This window comes from Anser brachyrhynchus (genome assembly GCF_964034855.1).
Source record: "Anser brachyrhynchus genome assembly, chromosome: 1".
In the NCBI taxonomy this organism is placed as follows: domain Eukaryota; kingdom Metazoa; phylum Chordata; class Aves; order Anseriformes; family Anatidae; genus Anser; species Anser brachyrhynchus.
In genome coordinates this window covers 156,897,308-156,922,406 of record NC_137694.1, presented here as the reverse complement: position 1 = coordinate 156,922,406, position 25,099 = coordinate 156,897,308, and the positions used below count along the sequence as shown (strand labels likewise).

The window sequence follows — 25,099 nt, the reverse complement described above, 5'->3', positions numbered from 1 at the left end:
ACTTACCACTTTAATCTTAATCAGCAGGAAACTCTTTCACTTGCTAAAATCAGTGATGACACTTAAATCTTAGTATGAGAGATTGATGATTCTCGGATAGGACCAAGTAGTGTCACTAACTGAAGAAAAGGTAAATGGACTCTCTTGCAATAAAGAATACAATACTAAAGGATGAAATCAGTGGTATTCAACATACTTAAACTGCAGAATTTAAACCGCAGCTCTTAATAAAAGTGGGTTGTTTTTTTTAAACACTTGAAAAGCCTGAAAAAGTGTTCTTTAAACTGAGAAGGGTGTTCTCACTGGAAAGAGGACAAGCTGCATAGTATGCCACATTAGGAGATGGGCAACAAGCCAATCAAGGCAAGTTATTCTTCCCCTCTCCTTGGTGCTTGTGGGGCTGCACTTGGACTGCTGTTCCTGGCTTTGCCCCCCCAGAGCAGTAAGGATGCTGAGATACTGGAGAGGTCTCTGCCAGCCAAGACATTTCTAGTTTTTTCAAAGTTAAAATATACCAGTAGTTTTCAAAATAATACTATTATATATTAGCTGGAATAGTTAAATTAGCTGGAATAGTTAAATTGTGTTTCCTTTGACCACTTCCCCTAACAGATCCTTGCACACTTCATGCACAAGTGTCTATGCCACTTCTGCACCTAATGGAAATTCTACTTTGCTAGACCCAGACCCAAGAGATGAAAGGGAGTGGAAATGGGTAGAGAATCTCTATGCAAATTAATGGACTTTGAAAAAACAGTGTGTTTTTGTCTATTTGTCATGAAATTTTGAAAAATTACTAGACCAAGCCGTAGAGAGGGTAATGAGGTTTATCCAAATCAAATCTATGAATAAGAATGAAGATAATCAACTAAACTGCTATTTCATTGAAGATGCAACAAACCTTGTTCAGAACAGCTTTTTCTAATGATTTTCCTAGATTGCCACTGTCACATGGGGACTTGCCCAGACAGTTCTCACCTCCTAGAGTTAGGAACTATCCTTTATTTTCCTCACTGAAGAGGGAAGGACGTGAAACTACAGAGGGAATACATCTGTCAACGCAGTGCTGCAGATCTAGCAGTCAGATAAATGAAAGGTTTTTCTTTAACAGAGACTTGCAATGAATATTCATCTCTGCAGTTTAAGTGTCTGTTTAGGACATACTTGGTATCACGCACTCCCTGCAATATATCAACTTTATAATTTCCGTAAGGTGTTTCCGATTTCACTCCTGATTAGTAAATCTAGGTATTTTCCCAGTGTCAGTCTGTAATTAGTCTTCTAAACTCCCTGAAATTGAGTTTTTTTGTAATTTATACTCATGTGGCATTTGCTTGTATACTTTAAATCCTACTATTAATATCAAAGAACTTAAAAATGAGTAAACTCGTAAATGATTCTCCTACAAAAGTAATTATCGGTATATTAAATAAAATAAACTTTTAATCTGACTCAGAAGTATACAAATAGCATAGGAAAAACCAGTCACTTCATGGCCACAACTGTGTCATATGATACAGGAGAGCACTGCATAATGGTTCACATGACCAGGCATTATCCCAACTTCCTAACTATCCTAACTTCCCTGTAACTGGGATGAAATTCACCCTTATAATGTACAACTGCATAGTTGTCTCCTGCTTCAGAAGTCCATGAACCAAATGACTGTTTACAGGCCTGTAAGATGCCAGAACCACAGGAGAATAGAGCAAAACAAATCCACAGTCTCCTAAGTCTGAAACTGACCTGAGACCATTTAAGAATATAATTTTTGAATGTGCACAATGTTGGTAAGAACTTATTCATAATAATAAAAAAATACATTTTTTTGAATAAAATCTGCTAGAAGCTTACCAGGTGTTTCAAGGCATTAGAAAGCAGTCGTCTCCCAGCTGGCTTATCAAAATCAGCAATAACCCAGACAGTAACAGCATATAATGCATCTTCATCTGAAAATTAAAGATAATCCTGCTTTACACTCTGGAGAATCTTCTCATGAATAATAAATAATGAATTAATCTGCTCAAGACTTTGAAGTTTGTGTATATTTGACTGCTGACTTCAACTGTAGGACTAATTTTTGCCACATCAGTATCTTTTGCCCTCTGATTTGAAATAAAATTCTTAGGAGGCACTTTATCATGTTATGAGAGAGCTGCTAAAATAGGTGATCTGTTCTTGTACATGGAAACACAATGTTTCTAAATAATAAACTAGCTCCGTTTAACAAAAACTGCTTTGTCAGAAGTTTCTCATGGTTACCTACATTCCCCAAGAGCAAAGGCAGAGTCCTTCAAGCAGGGTAAAACTTATCATTTCTGGACACAAATGTGAATATATCCTATACAGCTCAAAGAAAATAAACTATCATATAGCTGTATATTCAGAAAATTTTTCTTTTTCCTGGTCTATAGTCTCGTGCTCTTTGATCTTCATAGAAGGGCAATGGTTCATTAAAAAGATCTGCAAAATTGTCTCCAGGAAAGTATCAGTCTCAGGTCTATCATATGTTCCCTATAAGGTAATATGCATAGACTGGAATTTTACAAGGTTCTAGTGAGATTCGAGGAAGAAGTTGTGGTTCAGCTTTGTTAAAGTCTGGAAAAACACACTGGTGACAGAGATTTGAAATGTAGATTCCAGCTTACAGTTTATGGGTTTTACACAAGAGATCTGAATCTTTGCACTGAGCCAACAGATCGAAAACCAGTCATAATTTGACAGCTAGCTTGTATATACCTCTGGTTGTAGATGGAGAATCAAAGAGAGTTAGAGTTGAATTTTATTCTTAAGAAATGTTAAATATACTTTTTCTGATAATGGAATAAATGAAAACTATGTTAATACCACATAATAACTACTGAAAGAACAGAACTTTGCTAACTGAATCATCTGTTCCTCGATGGGATGATGTAAATCAGCAGTGGTTAACTGTCTACTCCAAGATGTTAACATGATATATACTAATGCAGTTTTATGCCTCCAGAATTTCTTCTAACTCAGAGGGAAAGTACTTGCATATGCAATTCAAATGCATTACATCAAAAATATTTTAATTGTACAAAAAAGCATGAGTTTTATCATGATAACATGTATAAATGAGTGATAATCCATCAGTATGTATTTTTTTCCTTTTCTATAGGAAGACATAGCTTCAAAGATCAAATTTAAACAATGTAACTAGAGGAAAAACAAACTTTATGTTAGCAAATAGAAATTAAAATCGATTATCCCTTCAAGTGTAGAAGTGCCTAATTTTGATACAGATATTATAAAGAATTCATAGTCTTCACTTTATAGTACTGCAACTAAGAATAATTTGAAAACTTAATATACTCTCTATATCATCTTCAAGTAAAACCATACCAGTATGAAAACTGAGTCTGCTTTAGAAAAAAAAGTCTTTCAAAAACCTTTTAGCTTCATGTCTGTGAAACAAAAACCACCAGTCACTTCACTAACAAGTGGGTAAATTTCTTCTGATAAGAAGATAGGGAGATTTCCCAGAAACTGGTAAGTGGGTATATGTCTATGCATATGTGTGTGGTGTGTGCACACGTGCACAGGTATTCAGATGTCTGGAACTTTTCCAGTTCCTTTTAAAATGACTTAATGACAATCATCTGATTTCAAAACTACCAAATCTGAAATAATTACCATATTGTTATCATTTATGTTTATAATATTATGGTATGATTTGGCCCCTGAAAGGAGTATATATATAACATATACATACAACATATACATATATATAACATACAACCCATATGCAAAATAAATATACCCTTTCTTGTTAAATACTTCATGTTGTCTGAAATCACAGCACTTTTATCTTGTGAGTCCAAAAATGAGAAAGTAGAGAAGTCCTGCACATCAAACGGAACTGCAAAATGTAAAACAGAATATGTTAGACTTAAAAAAGAAAAATAATAATAACAGTCTCAATCTGTGAAAAATAGTTACCAGGTGTGGATCTGAAATGTATGTATCTTCTTTCTGCTCCAAGAATAGTGGGGTTTATACGGGGAACTACATTTTTCTGATCCATAAGAAAATCTATTGCATTTATATGATCATTTAACAAACCCTGTAAGAAGATAATACATAAATAAATCAGTACTCCTATAGTTCCAAGACAAACAAGGACCAAGTATTTATACCACCTTTCAACTAAGCTTAAAGCTTATATAGAAGTTATGGACAACTTCTGGTCAAAAATGTATACATATCACACAGTATTTCAAAATACCATATGCACATTTTTCAATTAACAGCTACAACACACTCTCAGTTTCTGGTTGAGAAATTCCATATGATTTGTATATGCTTAGTTGTTCCTCAAATCTGTATGATCTAAATAAACTGTTTCAAAATCATGACTGCAAATTAATGTAACAATGTAATTTCAATTGTCATACTATTAATTTCAAACCATCTTGTTATAAAAAATACAATTTATAAACATGACTCAAACAATCCACTCCCAAATATTTCATCTGCTGTTCATTCAGAAATCTTTAACATACCATGAACAGTGCCCTCTGGAAGAACCCGGTGGCATCAATAATCCTCTGAAGAATAACTGTCTCTAACTCTGCAGCATCCATCTCTTCACTGTTAAAGGGCACACCATTAAACAGAGCTTGAGGCAATGGACCCAGGCCAGTCTTTTTATAAAAGGTTGCTCCTGCCTGATCATATCAGAAATATCACAGAATTAAATGGACTGTGGCTGACTGTACCAAAAAATGAAACTAATATCAAGAGACAATGAACTCTAATCTCCAAGTACTATTCACTGTCACACATTCTCACAAACAGCAGGGACAAACCAGGAAATATTCGGAAAAGAAACAGGACGCATTGGAGTCAGTTCTCAAACAGAAGGACAAAACAGTTTATTGATCTCTATATGGGTTTTTAAACTTTTGCTTTATCATCTCGCTGAAAAATACTATTTTATTTTGCTTAATATTCTTAGTTAAAAAAAAAAAAAAAAGCAAATAACTTTGGAGAAGGACTTAGACACAGCTGTAGTTTGAGGTGGATCAACATAGACCTTTCCTTCAAAGGCAGCACTCCAAAAACCCTCAGAAGGTTTTTTCATTTAAAGGCCAAGCTTTACTTGAAAAGAAAGCAGACCAGGTTATTCCCAAACAGAGAAAGTGAGACAAATACCAAAGAAGGTACAAAAGTAATTTCCCCTTCCTATTATGTATTCTTCCATGTTCTTCCAACGTAACTTTGTGGAAGGCTATAAACTCTGTGTGTCCATCTTCCTCTCATCCCACTGTCCCCTCCCAGCTACTCACTGCCGTCTCATAGTCCCTGCTTGTAGAGGGGGCTCCGCCTTGATGGGTCTCAGTCTATTTTTCTTCCTCTAATATTCTCCATGAGAAGCTTTCATTCACTAAGCATAGCCAGCTCTTTCTAAAGGAGATTCAAACTGCCTTTCAAGGCCAGGCTGGATGGGGCCTTGGCCAACCTGATCTGGTGGGAGGTGTCCCTACCCACGACACGGGGTTGGAGCTGGATCTTTGAGGTCCCTTCCAAACCAAGATGTTCTATGGTCCTATATGGAAGGCTCTATGCATCTCCGTGTCGTGAGGAACAACCAGTACAAGGCAAACAGCACCTTTCTTTTGCTACCCAGATGTACCTTTTTGAAGGGATATAATACACGTTATATAAAGAAATGTAAAAGGAAATAAAGTGGATGAGAAACACACATTTTTATAGATGGCAGGGCTGAAGATACATGAAGAAAAACAGTACTTTTATCATTCTTCAGCAGAAAATCATCAATATAATCAACTATTGATAAAACGTCTTCTCTACAGCCTTTAAATCAAAATACACAGTTGTCTTTCCCAAAGGAAACCGTAACCAGAAAGCACACTTAAAGGAAACAATGATTTGCATAGAGGACAGGCATCTGCTCCTCACCCAGAACGTACAGGTAAACAATTGCTTAACTGTGACAGAGCCCCTTTGACATGCTTGTTAGAAAAACACTTGGCAGCAGTAAATTTTAATAGTGAGAGCTGTAAAACAGAAACCCTTTCAGCATTTCCACTAGTAATTGAATAGATGCTGAAGAAAAATTTAACTTAAAGATCCTGTTTTTACTTGCTTTAATATTTAGTAACCTTTCAGCTTAGGAAATGCAGTAACTTAACTGTACTGCAATATTTCTTACCACTTTGCTTTCAACATACCTTCCTCCCTTCATCATATTCAGAATCAACACCTAGGATGCTCTGAACATCAGCATAGGGGTATTCGTTTCTGAGAACTTTTTTCACATGATTAACTGTTAGAACATTTCCATCTTTCACTTCATGATACACCTGTAAAAATTAGAAAAAAACACTACAAATAAAATTCAGAAAAGTAAATAAAAATTTTAAAAATTCACATTTTTATAGTGTGCTAGTAATTTTCATATTGGTATAATATTACATTGCTTTTATTACTACACTGCAATCTTTATATTCCTTTAGTAATTACCACCATCACACATATGCACAACTTTTCATCGGAGCACTGTTCTGATTAAGCTACTATTATACCTTTAGTCTAAATCTGAAGTGGCAAAGGAAATACACTTATGTGAGCTGAATGTGAAATGTTATGTCTCTCCACTGATTAGACAAGGAATCGGAATTCTTAATATAGACTACCTAACCATGGTTAGTTCCCTGAATCTATATGGGGTGAATCCAAGCCTCAGTCAGTGATATTTCTTCCTGCAACGATAATCTCAATCTATATGGGATGAATCCAAGCCTGAATAAGTAACTGGTAACTTTTCCTAGAATGACACTTTTTCCTTACCAATGCTATTTGATTTCATAGCATGAGATTTTATTACTTTCATCAAACATACAAAATAAATCTGAATGAAGAAATTATTCTAATTTCTTTTCAAATGAGATCAGTACAGTACATTTATCTTTATAGCTTTGAATATCTCAAAACCGTATCTTCTTGATATACTGTACCTTGTTTTTGTTATCTTTTAATTGTATTTATCACCCCCTCCTTTTTATATTATGAAATAAAGTAAACAGAAAAACATCAGAATGTTAAAGTTACTGTAAAGTGATATCTTGTAATCTGGTTGTAGATAATTACTTCAGTTCTTTTTATTTTAAACTTTTTGAGTTTGTCTATGACATTAGTTTCTAGGCAACGAATAAAAGAAAAAATGTATAACAAATGTTATGTATTAATATCATATTCTCTGATATTATTTTGCTTGCAGTTTTCACATAGATTGTTCACTTTACTTCCCTCCATTCATCTCTTATCTCTGAAATTCTGTTCTTTACATAAACCTACATTCTCTCACACAGAAAACCAGAATCGTTTGTTAAGCTGCAAGTCTGGAATACTTTTGACACCCATGAACAGCCCAAACATGAGCAAAAGAAAGAACTCAGTCTGTTTCACATTCTACACCATTCTAAACCTTGAATAACCAAGGTTTTCCAAACCTTATAAAACTGCCAGTGTAAGTTTAAAATGCTTGTACTCCAAGAGACACAGAACACAAAGGCAGATACATGACTTTAACAAAAATAATAGAGAAACATTTTTCCACATTTCCACAATGATTTTCCAAATAATTTTTCTATTTCTCCGCATATATGAGATACACGTCTACCTTTTTATGTTCTCGAAGAAAGCCTGTTGATAGTTAAAATGACAAGAATAAGTTGGTTTCCAGACAAGGAAAATATTTCTGCTAATCATTCTACAATAAATTAATGCTATATACTTCTAATACGTCGCTTCCATGTAAAGCAAATGCAAATGTATCATGTTGACACAAGGCAGCAAAATCTAACTATGTAGACAAGTAACAAATTTAAAAAATGATTTCTTGTGAAAGACACTAACATTAATTATGGATGTAAAGGCTTGAGAGGTGTCAGATTCCTCTGCAATGTAATTGAACATTCTCCAAAGAGCTATTCCAGCATCTTCATTTCCATCAATTTCTTCTTTTGTATTTAAAACAAAAACAAATCCAATTCTATAAAGAAACAGAAAAAGATCATACATTTTAAAACAATATCAATTTCATACACATTCGAGAACTGACCTAAAAGAACAAGATGTTTTCACTCAAGTAATCTGTCCAGCATGTAGCCATAAACAATTTCTGTGTCTAGGTGGTGTTGTCATGACTCCGTGTGGTGATGCTCAGGACACCTGCTATGCAGTCTTCATCAGATCTCCCAGACTATGCTTAGGCTACTGAAAACGTACCGGGTTTGGATATGCCTTTTGTTCCATTTAAATCTGACAGTAATTAGGATTTCTGTGAGTCATTAAGATTTACTCATGACCTTTTTTCTCCTTGTTTGTCTGCAAGTTATGACATTCTTTATGTTCCTGCCATCACCATCTCAGTGGCTTGACTCTTCGGCGTAGGAAAAGGACAAGAGAGATCCTTCTGTTGAGGATCTCTGGGACTGCCAAATTGACCTGGACCGGAAAACACTAAGCCGTTTTCTGACAGGGAAAGAAAGAGAGTAGACAAGCTCCATCTTGCAAGCCACTTCACAAAAAAATAGGTAAGGAGGAGAAAGAGTAGAGAAATTTCAAGGGCAAATTTTCCGGTCTCAAGTGATGTAGCATGTGTACAGCCATAGTTAGATCATTTAGATTCCCAAAAAGGAGAAATATACGAACACAGTGGCCTGCATTAAAAGGTGAATAGGAAGGTGGATTCTGTCAGTCACCTGGGAGTTTGTGAGTGCAAAGCCATCAGACTCCTCCTAAGTATTTGCAAACCTTTCACTGTCTGGTATCAATACTTTTTATTAGAAGAACAGACACCCCCAACCCACCCCCTGCACTCCAACATTAAACCTGCATGTGTAACGGGAGTGAAGAATGGGAAGAAGAAGACTGTCCTGGTTTTGGCTGTGGTAGAGTTAATTTTCTTTGTATAGGTTCGCTCTTTTGGATTTTTGATGAAAATACCTGAGATAACACACTGATATTTTAGTTATTTTGCAGCAGTGTTTGCACAGAGCCAAGGACTTTTCAGCTTCTCGCGGTGCCCTGCCAGCGAGGAGGCTGGGGATGCACCGGGAGCTGGGAGGGGACACAGCCAGGACAGCTGGCCTGAACAGGCCAAAGGGATGTCCCATACTGCGCGGTGTCACTCTCAGCAATAGGAGCTGGGGTAAAGAAGGAGGCAGGTGAACATTTAGAGTGATGGTGTTTGTCTTCCAAAAAACTGTTACTTGTGATGAGCCCTGCTTTCCTGGAAGTGGCTGAGCATCTGCCTGCCAGTGGGAAGGACTGAATGAATTCCTGATTCTGCCTGGCTTGCACGTGCAGCTTTTGCTTTACCTAGTAAGCTGTCCTTATCTCAACCCATGAATACTTGCACTTTCACCTTTCTGATTCTCTCTTCTATCCCAGTGTGGGGAGAGTGGTGGCTGTGTGGTGCTGAGCTGTCTGCCAGGGTTAAACCAAAACAATGACCAAAATCAGATATTTTTAAGAATCAGAAATTTAGATAAAAATACGGATTTTATGTACATATTCTGCTGCTTTTACAGCTCAGATCCACCTTGTGCAGTTTCCCAGAACACAGCCTTCAATCATCCTGAATAGCTAATGCTATTCACACTGGATCTGCAGAAAAATCCTCTACTAGTAGCTATCACTTCTCCCAAGACAAAACCAACAGTGCCCCAGAAAAACTGCTCCATGAAAAATCCTCTGGAAGCGGCTGTTCAGCTCTGTTCTCTTCTGTATTTACTTTTTAGCAAATGTACAGGTATGCATGCCTCTGGCCGACAACTGCAACCAAGACTGCTCAATGTGCTGCCTGGCTTACGCAACTGCAGCCGTTTAGGAAACACAGCTGGATAAATTGCTGCCTATCCCTGACTACACAAATAGCAGCGCTGGATGATGTTCTAAACATGGAGATTGGTAAAGAGCTGGAAAATCATGCCAGCTATCAAAAAGAGGCGAATTGGAACAGAGGAATCACAAACGAGTTTCTAAAGGAGTAGCGCACAGACTCAAAGCTGGCTTCTGCTTATGCATTTTGGAATTTCATTCATCTCTGTACATTTTGGGATTATTTCCATATAGCATATAGCTTCATCATAGCTGCTACAAGCACATGAGAGATCTACTGATCTCATGGTACCTGAGAGCTGCTAGAAGAACATGAGAATCTGCAATACTGGGTCCAAATTTCAGAAGACCTCTATATTTATAAGCAATAATGCAACAACTTTCACGATTTAGGAAGCCAGGTTTTCATTCGAATAGCCACCGCACAGCGGGTATTTTGAAACTAACAATAATAAATGTGTTATGTCAGTGTAATACTGTTTAGGTGAAACTTCAGGTCATAATTAGGACTGCATCAGATCACAAGAACAAAGGGAAGTAAGAAATACAGCACATTTTCTAAAAAGATATAAATAATGATTAGTGCATAAAGATGCATCATGTTCTACAATAAACTGCTTCTTCCATTTTTTACATCCATCGTTACTATAAACAACTTTTCTGAAACCTTGTGTCATCTGGGAATAGGAGAAACAGTCAACAAAACAAAACGTTATAGAACTGTATAGACCCCATGGTTTGCCCACATCTTCAGTAGTGTGTACAGGGCTGTTGCTCTCATCTCAGAGAAGTTATGTCAAAACTAAGGTAGTTCAGGGAAAGACACCTAAGACAACAAAAGAACCTTTAGAACAACTTCCAAATAAGAAATAACTAGTAACCTAGGGAAAGAAACGACTGTCAGAGAATATCATAGACCTGTTTAAGATCATAAATGGCATCTAGAGAATGGGAGAAACTGTTGAGTCTTTCCCAGTTATAAAAACTACGGGAGCAGTAAATGAAGCTATTGGAAGTCTGGCTCAAAACAAACAAACAAAATAGTTCTTCATGCACCCATAGGTCAAATGTGAAAATGCTTGGCAAAGATACTGTGGGTTGTAAAATTTACACAAATTCAAGGAGAAAGCAGAAAAGTTTATGGAAGAGAAATAGATTATTGTTGCCAAATAGGTAGAAACCGAATCTGAGTCTGAAATCCTTTGATCTCCAAATGTCTGAAGGCTATGAAAATACTCAAGCAAAGTACGTAGTTTATATGTTCTTTTTATCCTACCTAGGTAGCTTCTTTAAGCCTGTTGCAGACATACTGACCTAAATGGACCTTTAGTCTGACTCTTTGGCTGCTCTTATACTGTTATTTATCAGAAAATGCACAGATAACTAATATCTATTCTCCTTTACTTTTTTTGTCACTGAATAATAATAATAATAGCAAAAGAACAATAAGAAATGCAAAAAATTTTAAAGGAAACTCAAAATTAAAAATACTGCAATTTACTGGGGGAAACAGAAAGCCATTTCATGGGAAGATTTTAATTATTTAACATGGAGTTCATCTTGCTGAACGGTGGATCTAGTTCGGGCACTCTTCTCTTTTATAACCTGTAAGACACTGCAGAACAATTCATTTTCTCATAAAGTAGGTATCTCGGAACAACTGGATTCTTCTTCACAAGTGTCTCTTTCTCTCAAGTGACTGCTAGTTCAGACTCACATGACTAATTTCTAGAAATTCAAAACTTGGTGAGGTTAATCTCACTTTAATCTTTAAAGAGTTTTTTAACAACAACATTCAGTAAAGCAAAAAAAAAAAAAAACAAAACAAAAACCTCAAATCGTGTTTTACTATTTGTCTGCCGGCTTACAGAATATTTTGCTTATAATGCAACTTCACATAGGCATCCAGTGGGACTATTTGAGAAGGTAACTTTTTATCAGAATTTTACAGTTTATTTTCCACTCAATCAGGTATGCTATCCTTTACAACCTACTTGCTTAAGAATACTTAATACTCCAGCAAGCTTAACACAAGTGGCTAAAAATACGGCTTATTAGAATGTTGTTGCATTGAACTTCCTCTGAACTCATTTCTTCGCTTAGCAGAATAAAAGATGACAAAGAAAAAAGGAAAGCAGCTTTCTTTTAAGACTTTCCTTCAATACTTTCAGGTTTTCCTTACCGAAGCGGTACATTATGATGATAGAATAATTCTGCCAATGTCATATAATCATCTGTATCTTCTTGGACTGGGTCAACAAAAAGAACCTAATAAGAGAAAATATATTATAGAGACAATATTTTGTCTTTATGCCTATTTCTGAGCTGTACACCCCAACTGTTTTCATTTTCCTAGAACATTCATTGTAAGAAAACATGAATAGTATGAATGAAAAAACCTTCAGAATTAATGGATTTGGACCAAATATCGAGCAACAGGATTTAACTGTTTATTAAACTTCAAACCAACAACAACCTCTCCTTTGAAAGACTGTGCCACTATTCTATTTATTTTAATTGAAGTTATCTAATTAAAAAAGATCTAGTGCTAATTTTTCTATTACTACTTGCAACTAAGTCCCTACTGTCAAGAAAACCAAACTAAAAGAAGTAAACAGAATATGTTGACATAAAACTGTTTTTAAAAAATGGAGCACTGGGAAATAATTCTTTCCTGTCTCACATATCCTTGTATACACTGTCTCACTTGCTGTAGCTTGAAGTGTAAAATCAGATCTTTCAGGCATGCACAGAATCCAAAACTGTGATTTGTCTGCATGGGTAGATTATACTTAGGCAGATTTAATTATGACATTGGTACCTTATTTATTCAGCTTTGCATTCAAGTCCCTTTAGAACGGATCACAATTTTGTTAGAGTAGCTGAAATGCAGCAGAATAATTTTAAAATTTGGAACACTCCCTCCCCCTCAGATTATAGTTAAATGATATGTTGTCGATTTCTATAATAAAGCTGCTATATAAATCTATACCAATATTTAACTTTGAATACATATGCAATCTACTTCATATTACACACACCTTTTGCTTCATTGCAAGCATGCATATTTTAGTTATATATTGCTTGTATCTTGGTTGTCTTTTTATACATTGAACTTCATTCAACTGCTTTTTGTAATTATTTTAATTTAAAACAGTAATAGCTGCTTCCTTAACTTACTGAGTGATACGGAATACTACATATAGAGGAAAAATGAGACTACAAGACATTCATAATTAGTATGCTTTCTGTACCTCAGCTCACCACCTCTAAAACAAGAACAGTTACCATGACCTTCACTCAGTAGTTTTCTATGAAGAAAATTCACTAATAATTGTAAGTCATCTATATGCAGCAAGGAAGGGAACAGGAAAGCTCCTGGCAAAACAAGTCAGATATTGTATAGTATAAAAGAAGGAAAGCCATTAACAAAATGGGGAGTTAAAAAATGAAATACCGAGTATTTGTTCAATCAGTGAGCAGAAACTTTTCTTTGCGGTGCACACGGCAAACAACCTCTGGAAAACCAGTTTATGTTGTCATGCAGGTCAAAGTATTACAGTAATGCACAAGGAAGCTGACATAGCTGTACCATTAGAGCTTCCCGACATTCCCCAGAATAATATTCATTTTGAGCTATTTTAAAGGAAATTATATTTTATATTTTTCCTAGATAAGCACTCACTGGACACTAGCATTCATCAAAAAATATAAATTAACTCAGTGGTGCTTTATTCATCATGTAGAAGTAGCTCATGATTTCTTTTCCTCTTTACTCAGAAAGATAAAATGTTTGCATTCCTCTGTCAAACTGTAACAATACTGCCTTCTGAATGTCATTTACAACATTTTCTTGTCAGAGAGGTTAAAGAGTGTTATCATGTTATCCACTGAATCAGAAGAATTTCAACATATTTTCCTTATAGGGCTGAAATAACTTTCTTCCTGTATTCTTCAGTGCTAATCCCATGCATTCTTTTCATCTCCTAAACTATATACCAAGGCAGTAGAAGCAGACCTTTCATTATTTTGCATCTCCAACTGTATTCTTCAGTGATATATAAAAGCATTCTAATTGCTTGAGAAGGAAACCTAAGCCAGTGGTGAATCTTCCATGAAAACGGCAACATTTTCTAAAATAGTCTTAAAGTGAAGCACACATTCCTCCTTTCCTCCAGAAGTTGGTAGCCTGTTGATGCACCATCTCAATCTTTGTCTTTTGTCTCTGAATCCTAATAGTGGTGTTACTTCACCAATCATAATTGTAACTCTATGAAGGATTTCAATAAACTAAGAGGCTAATTTATAATACAGTCAGTTGCCTGGCATAAACTCAAATTAACAGCTTGCTTGCAAAGCCTGAAAACCAAGAAATAAAGCTGGAATTAAAATACTGCTTTTTATGGAAGCATCTACAATAAAGAATTACTCAATTAACTGATCTCAGTTTGACATTCACAAGTTAACTGTCCTGAGATATCAATCAGCTGTAAAAATAGTTTCTTGTTGTTATAAGGAATATTCAGCTGTTACAGTCAACAGCTTTCTGAACTCTAGTTTCAGGGTCTTCCCTTATGCCCCTTCACTTACACATTTTGAAGAACGTAATTTGATAATGTAGTACTGGAAATTTCCATTGTCTTTGTCTACTATTATCCTTTCATTACATGGCCAAATACACACAACAATGTACCGATGTATGTATATTTACATCATGACTAGAAAATAGTCCAGTTTACCAAGAAACTCTTTGTGTAGAATGTAAAATTTAACATTAATTATAATTCTGGGAACATTTTATAGAAATAAACCACCAAAAATCTGCTACACTCAAAAGACTGAAACAACAGTTCTAGAAATGAGACTAATAATCACATGTGACTTACTAAACAAAACGATTCTCACTGCTGTTGGTAGACCCACAAAGAAAACATAAACCCATAACCAACAGTGAATACAGAATGTGTATTTTTCAATGGACTGTCTGTGCACATATTGATACATACATTATGCAAAAAAAATTATATAAACTTACCAAATTATATAAATTGCGTCTGATCTGCTGTATAACTCCAGGAAATGTAGGTTTTAGCAGTTCTTGATAGCTTGCAGGCCATGTGCTATAGCTGTAGTCTTTTTCTATGTCATTAATCCACTACAATAAAAAAGCCAACCATTTAAAAAAAACACGTTAACTAGTGGATAAACTATGTATGTATAAATAAAGCTATTTTAAAACACAGAGAAAGCCTGGAAACAGGAAAAAAGTTTTATTTCTTTTTTAATTAGTAACAGAAAATAGCTTCTAAAATTAATATTTTTTTTTTCAGTCACTATGTTCATTTTTTTTTCAGCACATAACAGAACTAATTATGAAAGGAAAAGGAAAAAGGCTTTTGCGTTCTGTATCAGAATGTGAATAAAAGCATTTTTTCAAGTGTGGAAAGTACTTTCACAATACAAAGATTATAACAACTTACCACACAGATACGTGTGTAACATAGCATAGCCATCTTGAAAGACATACAATATTTATCTATCAGCTGCAGCAGCACTTAAGATATATCAGAATAACTAAGTAATTAATACATGGTCAATTACAGTCATTTTTTACGTGGTTTTTAAAAATACAATTTTATAAGTTTTACTTTTTTCTTTTTCTTTCATGTTAATATTTATCACTGTGCTATTCTTACACTGTTTTCTGTGCAAGCTATCTATAACTGGCAAACAGGAGAGAGATACATGCTTCTTGCAGGTGGAGAAAATCAGTCTCATAGTGCCTTTTCCATTTGCATATAACCTTTGTTTTGAAAACTAAGAACTTTGAAAAACAAGGAAAAAAAGCAGAGTCATTGGACAATGGAAAACAAGATGTGTAAGTTCTCCACAATTCACTTATCCTACTTTTAAAGTACATTCAGCAGTCTTGCATAATACAACTGAGATCACTCTCTCTGTCCAGGCCATGGGAGACATGGAGCGAGTCCAGCGAAGAGCTATTAAAATGATCAAGGGACTGAAGCATCTCTCATATGAGGACAGGCTGAGGGAGCTGGGATTGTTCAGCCTGGAGAAGAGGAGGCTCAGGGGTTTCTGATCACCATCTGTAAGTTTCTGAAGGGAGGATGTCAGAAGATGGGGCCAGACTCTCCTCAGTGGTACCCAGCAATAGGACAAGAGGCAATGGGCACAAACTGAAACACAGGAGGTTCCATCCGAACATGAGGAGAAACTTCTTTACTGTGAGGGTGACTAAGCACTGGAACAGGTTGCCCAGATAGGTTGAACAGTCTCCTTCACTGGAGATATTCAAAAGCTGCCTGGACACAATCCTGTGCAACGTGCTCTCTGGGACCCTGCTTGAGCCAGAAGTTTGGACTAGATGATCTCCGGGGGTGCCTTCCAACCTCAACTATTCTGTGATTATGAGTCCTGCGTCCAGTTCTGGGCTCCCTGGTACTAAAAAGACAGGGATCTCCTGGAAAGAGTCCAGTGGAGGGCCACAAAGATGATACGGGGCCTGGAGCATCTTCCCTATGAGGAAAGGCTGAGAGACCTGGGTCTGTTCAGCCTGGAGAAAAGAAGACTTGAGAGGGGATCTTATCAGTGTTTACAAATATCTTAAGTGTGGGAGACAGAGGGATTTGGCCAACCTCTTTCCAGTGGTTTGTGGGGATAGGACAAGGGGCAATGGCCACAAAATGGAGCACAGGAAGTTCCGCACCAACATGCGAAAGAACTTCTTCACAGTGAGGGTGACGGAGCACTGGAACAGGCTGCCCAGGGAGGCTGTGGAGTCTCCCTCTCTGGAGATATTCAAGGCCCATCTGGATGCCTACCTGGGCAACCTGCTGTAGGGAACCTGCTTTGGCAGGGGGGATGGACCCTATCATCTCTTGAGGTCCCTTCCAACCCCCTACAATTCTGTGATTCTGTGATTAGTTGCTTCAAAGTCAAATTCTACAACTATGATTTGCAACTACTCTTAGACACATTCTTCTTTTCTTTCAAACATCCAACACCTTAAAATTTTAGTAAGATATATGCTAGAGAAAATTATTCCTAAAATACTCTGAAGGAATACCACCCTCCAAAGTATCTTACGCTGCTTATTGAAACATTATTATGCCTCTTATTTCAACTATACCCCATATACTACATTATTAAACTCTCATACATAGAGTTAACAAATATGCAATATTTAAAAAATAAATGTTTAAATACTCACTATTATCGAAGAATGGCGAATGTCTAGTGCATAACTGTCATCTGCTGGATGTATATGCAATCTCATAAACTTACTCAGGGTCTCCTCTTTGATTCCAAGTTCATGAAGGCCATGCATTACTTTTCCATCCACTTTAAGAGTCTCTAAGATACTTTTTCAAGAAAACAAAATGTCTGTGAAATCTTGTCATGGCATAACAAGGAAAAAATTTCAAAGACTGTTAAGGTAAAGATTACTTTTAGTATTAAAAATCATTCTTATTTTCTCCTACAGTCAAATGTCTAAAATAAAATATACTCATAACACTACAAGTATTTATCTTCAACATATTTCAAAACAGGATTCTAACAGATTGTGCAACTTTGGTTTATTCACATTTATTTTACATGAAGGAATATCCACCATCTTTAAAAAGATGTGGCAGGACAGCAGAGGGGAATGCTGCTTGTTGCATTGTTCTGGCTGAGGAAGGAATCCAAGAAGAGTGTAGATAAACAGGCAGCAAGTGATGGAGACACACACAAACCCTATGTCTGTATTATAGCAGAACATTGAGAACAGCAGGGAGGAAGCACATAGCTACACCTCTAAGATCATGTGAAGAAAGCTATTTCCAAGATGCCCGAACAGGACTCTGCAATATCTGTTACAATCTGAAAATTCAATATAACAATGGAAACAAGCCTGAAGTACTTGCCTGTTAGAACACAATAGATTTTACAAACATCTTTATTTCTATTTTGCTTCATTCTGAGTTTTCTCTATTTCAAAAAGTTTCTTCTAAATCATATTGAAATTAAATTTAGCATTATCATTTTAAAGTACCTATCAATATTTGCAACATTATCAAAAAAGATGCAACTGACCTCATCTCAAAACTCTGAGAAAAACATGAAGTAAAAAAAACAAACAAACACAAAACTATTATCTCTAGGACCAAAAAAGTCGAAGGATCTTCATCGAAGGATAAAAGAAGACATGGAATAGAAAAATAAAAAATAAAAACGGTAGACTGACAAATCAAGAACATAAAAAACTTCAGCCTTAGCATCAACAGACTTATTGACAGGTTGCATGCCACCAACATGATTCTGAAGTAGTCATGTCTGTCTTGTTGTTCACAACATGCAAAGGAATGGAAAATGTCCACAATTTTTATGAGTTCTTGCAAAGAAGAGGCAAATCACAGGCAATATAATTATACTGTATTAACAGAAACTGGAAAAAAAAGTTTTCTTCTAGAAAAAAGCATATTAGAACACAATAACAGAATTCATTAGAAAAGGTGACCAGGCACAGACTCACTAACATGCCTAAAATTATCCAACGTATCTTTAAACTAAATTTAATGCCTGTATTTTTTTTGTAATTCTTATGAAATAAAGATGAGAGAGCACTTAATTTACTTTTTCTGAAGTGTTCTTCCCACCTTTGTATACACACGTTGGATTCCTTCCATTTCAAAATTAATTTTACATGGTAAGATATAAAATTGTAAGTAAATTACAGAACACATATTCCAAGAAAAAAATACTGGTTTCAACTACTTCTGCAATTTTCATATACGAAGCAAAAAGACTGTAAAGCAATATTTTCTCTATTGGAATACTTCCTGGCCCCCAAAATGCAACAGATCTGATTATCTATCACCATAAGCACAACTGCAGTATTATTAGTGATTCTGTAATTTTCAAGCCAAACATATCCTCTTACCTAAATGGATCATGAAAATCTAGATCAATATGAAGTCCATTTAGAAATAAACGTGCTTCTCCGGGTTGGATTCCAAGTGTATCATGAAGATGCTTAAAAATAAAAAGCATTGCTAACAGATTTAGGTATATGTCAACACTAACATACACACACACACATACACAAAACTGTACGTAATCCTAGAAAACAGACACATCAAATCTCTTCAGCATAATTTCTTCTTTTATCTCAATGTTATTAGTAAAATATTGAAAGCATACTTCTACCGGTGTTGTTTAATACACTGTCAATGAAAACAGTTGTATAAGCCCCCCCCGCTGTAGCCCAACCTACAGTGTTCCCACCTGTACAAAATATAGACGATGACACGTTCTCAATGTCTGTCAACAGAAAGTGAAAATACACACAAACTATGGTTCATATTTTTTTTGAAAAATTACCCCCAGAACATTCCTCCTGCAAATCCATTAACGTCCAAACAAAAAGTAAATGGAGGCCCGACATGTCCTTCACACCTCCACTTCAAACTAGCTTTCTTAACATCTAAAAATCTTGCACAATTCCAAAAATGCGCAGTAGCAATTCTTCAGGGAAGGTAGAAAAGACAGACTAGAAACATACAATCTCATTTAACAAAGGGATCTTGAAAAGACCATAGATCAGAAAGGGACAGCATATCCTTGCTTTGCAAAGAGAAAAAACACAATAATCAAACAAACACAAGATGAAGGTAGTATTTAGTGAGTAAGGACTGCCTTATCATTTTTTCTCAGAGAGCAGTGAGGCACCACACTGTTCAAACTATCGACAGTGGCTGAAGCAAGATAAGTAACAGGAGCAACAACAGCAGTTTATTCCAACTAACACCATGAGGAGCTGTCAGATTTCCAGATCTGTCTTAATTCCCAACAGAGGACTGCAAAGCGTTGTAAGTATGCATGGAAAAAAAATATAAAAAAAAGGGCTGAAATATTTTTTTTCTCATTTAACTCTCACTTATTGAACAAAACAGTGAACAAAAAACGCAATTTCAACAAAAGCACACTTTAAGCAAGCAACTCAGGCTGTGTATGTTACTTCGTTTCTGAGACTGCCCCTGAACAAATGAGAGAAAAATCAGGAAAATATTGAAAGCTGTAAAGCTTATGCAACCATTAAAACAAGACGGAGAACTAGTAGCTGGCGTCTGACACATTTTTCCTAGCTTCACATAAAATTAAATACCCTCCCAAAGTCTCACTTTCACTCTGCACCAGGCAGAGATGCAAAGTCCTAGATAGACCTGAAATATTCCTGTAGTTAGCGAATCTAAGTCTGACCACGATTTTAATACCACAGTTGTACCACAAAGTGCTGTGACTGCAGAAAATTCCCCATTAATACCACTTGACTCAAGGAGTGAACAGCAAACATAAGCAGGATTCCAGCCCCACAAAATCTTACCAGCATCTTTCAGGGCCCTTACTCAGATCCTGTGAGAAAAGCCAGGGAGTTAGAAAAAGCCCTGTCCCTGAAGCCCTGAAATCATCATTTAGGCTAAGAGATCTTGTACCGTGACTGAAAGCTTACTGGTCATCCCTATAAGCCCAGAGACTCAAATAAACAGAGATACTGATAAGATTGCAACTGGCTGATATAGGTCATACAAAAATGAATGCTAACTGAAACAAATGCAAAAACTAAGATGAAAGAATCAGCCAATAGGTATTGCAATGGGAGTCTACATGTTTCCAAATCCTTTGGTACTGTAGGAAAAGAACTGGGCTGATTCAGAGCTGAGACACATTACACATCTTTGATAACAGGCATTTGATTGTTCGGAAGTTCATCCGTTTGCCTTAACAACATTGATGAAAGCAGTATTTAGACACCCAAGACTAGAATTTAATGCTAATAATACTCACACAGTATTTCGTTGCTAAACTGTCAGCAAATTATTGCACTGGAAGTTTTGAGTTGTGTTTAATGAGATTTTCTTTTTTGTTTTACCCATAGCAGTTCTTTGTCTCTTTTTTAGTTGGATATCAACTCATTACATCTAAATCATCAGATGCCTTTCAACTTTTAATACCTTTATTTCCTCCCGTTACATTTCCTATTCAACTTTCATTATCTTGAGAGGGAATCATTCAGTTACACACAGCATGAGATCGTATCTCTCCTGCTGCTAGATGGATGCGCCGCAGTTCAAGAATGCACATGCCCATTTATTGTGCTCTAGCAGTAGTGTTCAGGAAGTTTCCCTACTTTTATTCAACAGATTTTGGTTTTTATCTGTCTAAAGACCTGTAGGATGTAGTATACGAAATTTAAATTTAGGTGCCTAAGATCGTGTTATAGTTAATGCATTCAATCCAGTCTATGGAATCATGTCAGTGGTTCAGCTGACCAACCACAAAGATACCCAATGTCATTTGAGATACTGAAAGGTGTCAGGGTAAGGCTTCTGGACTGGAAAGTACAAATCAGGCAGAAGAGAATGGATGTCCACATGGCCATGTTCACCAGACCTGTGTGGCTATGACGGATACCCCGTGGCATCCCAGATGACTTCAGAAAACAGGTTTAGGCAGCTCAATTGCATCCCAAAAAACCACCACTGAGAGAGAAAAATTGTTTTTGATGTACATTGACTACTTCTTCATTGTTATAAGAGGAGTTTAGATACCTAGATGGATGTGCCTAAATGCAGGTATCTTCATTTCAATCCAGATCTTCGCTACTTTGCCTAGCCCTTATATTTAGTAATAATAGACATTTTAATTCCTGATATACTTTTCATTTTTCTGTGTTTTGGAGTACAGTAGTTTTTGCTTAAGAAGTTGGGTTTTTTTTGTGTGTGTGTTTACAGAGCTTTAATGGAAACAAGACATTTTAAAGACTTCACCAAGCAACAAGAAAGAACCTGATTTTAACACTCATATACTCTAGAGAAACTATGATCATCAGAGCTGTTTTGCTTTATCCTGACTACAACCTTAACAACGAGATATAGGAAAATGCATTTCTCAGATGTATACAGAAAGCAATGAAGCAGGGTGCAGATATTGTATGGAAAAACTATGGCACTTCTCACTAGAGCAAGAAGGAAGATGTCTCCATAATGTTAAGCCCATTAAAAGATCTCTGCAAAATCACTGAAGTGCATCATCTTACCCAAGAATCAAACGTACCTAGTACACAAGAAAGCTGGAGGGCCCAGGAAGGTGATCTGCTGGGATATGTGATTGTATTCTCCATGCACCAATCCCACGTGCAACCATCTACTGACAAAACCACTATCATCTATTGACAGAACTGTTCGTGCAACACTTGAGTCTGTCACTATTTGTGCAGGAATAGTTTTGCATGGTGGAGACTTCCAACACATTAATGTGAAATTTTATCTGCAGTGGAGGTGACAAGCTCCTTATGAGAAGACTGCATCAGTGGGCTTCACAGCACAACAGGGACATGGTTAATTTTCACTGTTTTGGAAGGTGGAAGAACCTAGAAAGGCATTCCCCTGGAGATACTAGTCTTGTCAAGACAAAGAAAAAGACCTGAATGGATACAAAGCAAAACTATACACAGAAATGTTGTAAAAATACAAGAGTTCCTTAAGTAAGAAATAAACCCCATCACAACAGTGGCTGGTCAGTCTTAGCATCATACAAAAATACACGTTCTGACAAACGCATGAGTCACAGACTGAAAATCAGGAGAATGCTGCCCACTCAGAACTTAACCTGCATGTGCAATAATTCAGTTTTCTTAAAACCAGCTACAGGGTTTGCTCACTACACTTCCTCTTTGACAGGAAAACAGCCACTTGTAGAAATGCCTACTTGAGCACAGAGATTGGCAACACCTGTCATGCCAATAGTAACGTCAACTAAAAACTGGGTAATAAATATTAATCTAAAGAAAGATTAAGGACAATGCTGTGAAAGTACTATTCAAGTCAAAGGCAACATTTACATGGTCTAGTGATATAGACACAAATAGATCTTACAAGATTCATTAAAAAAACGACAATGCTGATCTTGGACCTGCCATTTTAGGAGACCAGTCCTAAAAGCACAGTGGCTAACATTTAAGTTGAAACAACAAATTCAAACTCTGAACTGAGACAGAAAATACAACGCTTGTCAGGAACTCTACAGTGCAAAGTGACACTTTAGCATTGGCTAAAATGATCAGTCAAAAAACACAAGAGCAATGACTCTTCATGTGATACAAAGCACAAAGATGCAGCGCAGCAAGGATGAAAATATATCTATCTACCATAGACGATGTTCAAAATACCTCGCACAAGAGTTGCATGCATGATTCTAGTAAAATGGAAAGCTCAAATCTAGCATGTCCTGACCACAACATAAACAGCATGCATACATTCAACACCAAGCTCTATAAAAGATTAACTGTTATCTTGCTTTCACAGTATACAATTTAAGACTGAACACAACAATCCAGAAAAATTGTTTGTCCCTGCCTAATTCTGTAAAGCAAAAAGAGGGAAAGAGAAAAGTACCAAGAACAGCAGAAAGTAAAACAAAACAAAACAAAACAAACAAACAGAAACCATTAACTACTTTGCTCTGAAAGAAACCACATGAAAGCTGCTGTACTAATACAAATCTCCAAACACAGCAATATGACAGTAACCGAAATGGGTACTGGAAGAAATAAAACAAACCTTCTGATTTTCTTCTATTTCATTTCGCATTTGCTTGTCTACTGGCACTCTGGTCAATGATCTGTAAAAATGAAATATTGGTATTACTCAACCACTGTATTTTTAAAACTGTATTAAACAATTTGAAACGTATTATTTTAATACAGTATCTAATGCACTGTAATTGAAAATGCTATAAGACTTAGAGAGTAATGCATAGTGTCATAAATGTTTTATTTTCAAAACAAGTATCTTCTCTACTACTCTAGTAAACCTAAATTTCAAGTTTATGTTAAGTTTTGTTGAAGTAATATTATCAGCATTTATTTTTATTATATATATATATTTTACAACTCTCATTTTTTTCTCTTGCTTTTCTGGAAAACAGCATGTATATTACAAAAAATGAAGTTGTTTGAATATCTAAACTATTGCCTAAATAAACATTGTAATTGTATCTTTTAAGTTAATGTTAATAACTCTATGCTATTCAATCTTACAGCACAGGTGGCCAAGGACACAATTTGATGCTTTTGAAGTTAGCTTCCTTAGTCATTCTACCTTTTCAGAGATAATCCATTGATTTAACATTTTTTACTTTTCAAGAACATTGTAAAAAGACTATTTTGTCTATTTTACCTTCACCTGCCACAATGTACTGTATGTAAAGTTTGTAACTATTAGGCTTGGGTAAAATACACTCAGAGGCAAATTAGTTTCACCATGCTTTATGAAACCCCGAACTGTATTAACCTAAATCTGATCCCCCCAATAAATGCCAAAATAAATACTCTATTGTCCACATTTTTCTCCAAAGAAAAAAAGAGTATAATTGTATGTGTTTTAGCAAATCCATATGGGACAAAAAAAAATTGAAGTCATCTTAAACCTGGAAGTTAACTAAGCAAACTAAGAATTATCTACTAACTCAACTTCAAAAATTATGGTAGTAAAACAGTTATTTAGTAACATAGACATTCACTTCCCCCAAAAAACCAAAATGGCTTAGAATAGACCTTGCTAATAAATTTCACATAGTTTTCACAGTATGTCAGAAATAAGATGCAAAATCTGTTTACTTTAAACAAATATTCAGGTTTTCCAGGTTATCAAAGGGACTTGTTGTTAAGTGCAAACAACATGATCTCCAAGCTTTGTTTATAAATATTACAAAACTCATCACAGCTTATCCTTCTCAATGTAAATACCTTTTTCCATCCACCCCCTGTACATATTATGGCAGGTTATTTTTGTCACTGTGAAGCACTGCACGCTTCCAGAGCATGCAATGAAATGGCAACAGAGGGTCAAGAAGGAGCTGTGTTTAAACAAGCCCATACTTGGTGTATTTTCCTTAGCTCAAAATTGGCTCAAAATGGGAAAGCTGAAACTCAAACTGTGATCTCAGAGACAGCCCTACAAAACAGATCAGATATATTATCATCAGTAATCACTGGAGGATGAGCTTAATGACTTGCTTATAATTTTTATTTTGCTAAAGTCAACATAATTTTTAGTAGGGTCTGCAACTCTCAGAATCAGTGCTTCATCTGCATAAACCGATGATAAAAACTACAAAGATAAAAAGGAGAAACATAAAAGAT

The 25,099-nt window shown here is 35.9% G+C and overlaps 1 protein-coding gene across 3 annotated transcripts in view; it reads right to left on the bottom strand.

The window, feature by feature from the left end:
• The window catches only part of UGGT2 (UDP-glucose glycoprotein glucosyltransferase 2), a 95,050-nt gene that overhangs the window by 43,204 nt on the left and 26,747 nt on the right, over positions 1 to 25,099 (bottom strand). For all 3 annotated transcript variants that reach the window (XM_080605996.1, XM_080605998.1, XM_080605997.1), the window contains 11 exons: positions 23,517 to 23,577; positions 18,839 to 18,930; positions 17,126 to 17,276; positions 14,930 to 15,049; positions 12,077 to 12,162; positions 7,906 to 8,041; positions 6,219 to 6,350; positions 4,527 to 4,691; positions 3,964 to 4,087; positions 3,785 to 3,883; positions 1,855 to 1,949 (listed from right to left, as the gene is read on the bottom strand). In XM_080605996.1, coding sequence (XP_080462122.1) covers positions 1,855 to 1,949; positions 3,785 to 3,883; positions 3,964 to 4,087; positions 4,527 to 4,691; positions 6,219 to 6,350; positions 7,906 to 8,041; positions 12,077 to 12,162; positions 14,930 to 15,049; positions 17,126 to 17,276; positions 18,839 to 18,930; positions 23,517 to 23,577 — 1,261 coding nt within the window. The remainder of the gene's footprint in view (positions 1 to 1,854; positions 1,950 to 3,784; positions 3,884 to 3,963; positions 4,088 to 4,526; positions 4,692 to 6,218; positions 6,351 to 7,905; positions 8,042 to 12,076; positions 12,163 to 14,929; positions 15,050 to 17,125; positions 17,277 to 18,838; positions 18,931 to 23,516; positions 23,578 to 25,099) is intronic.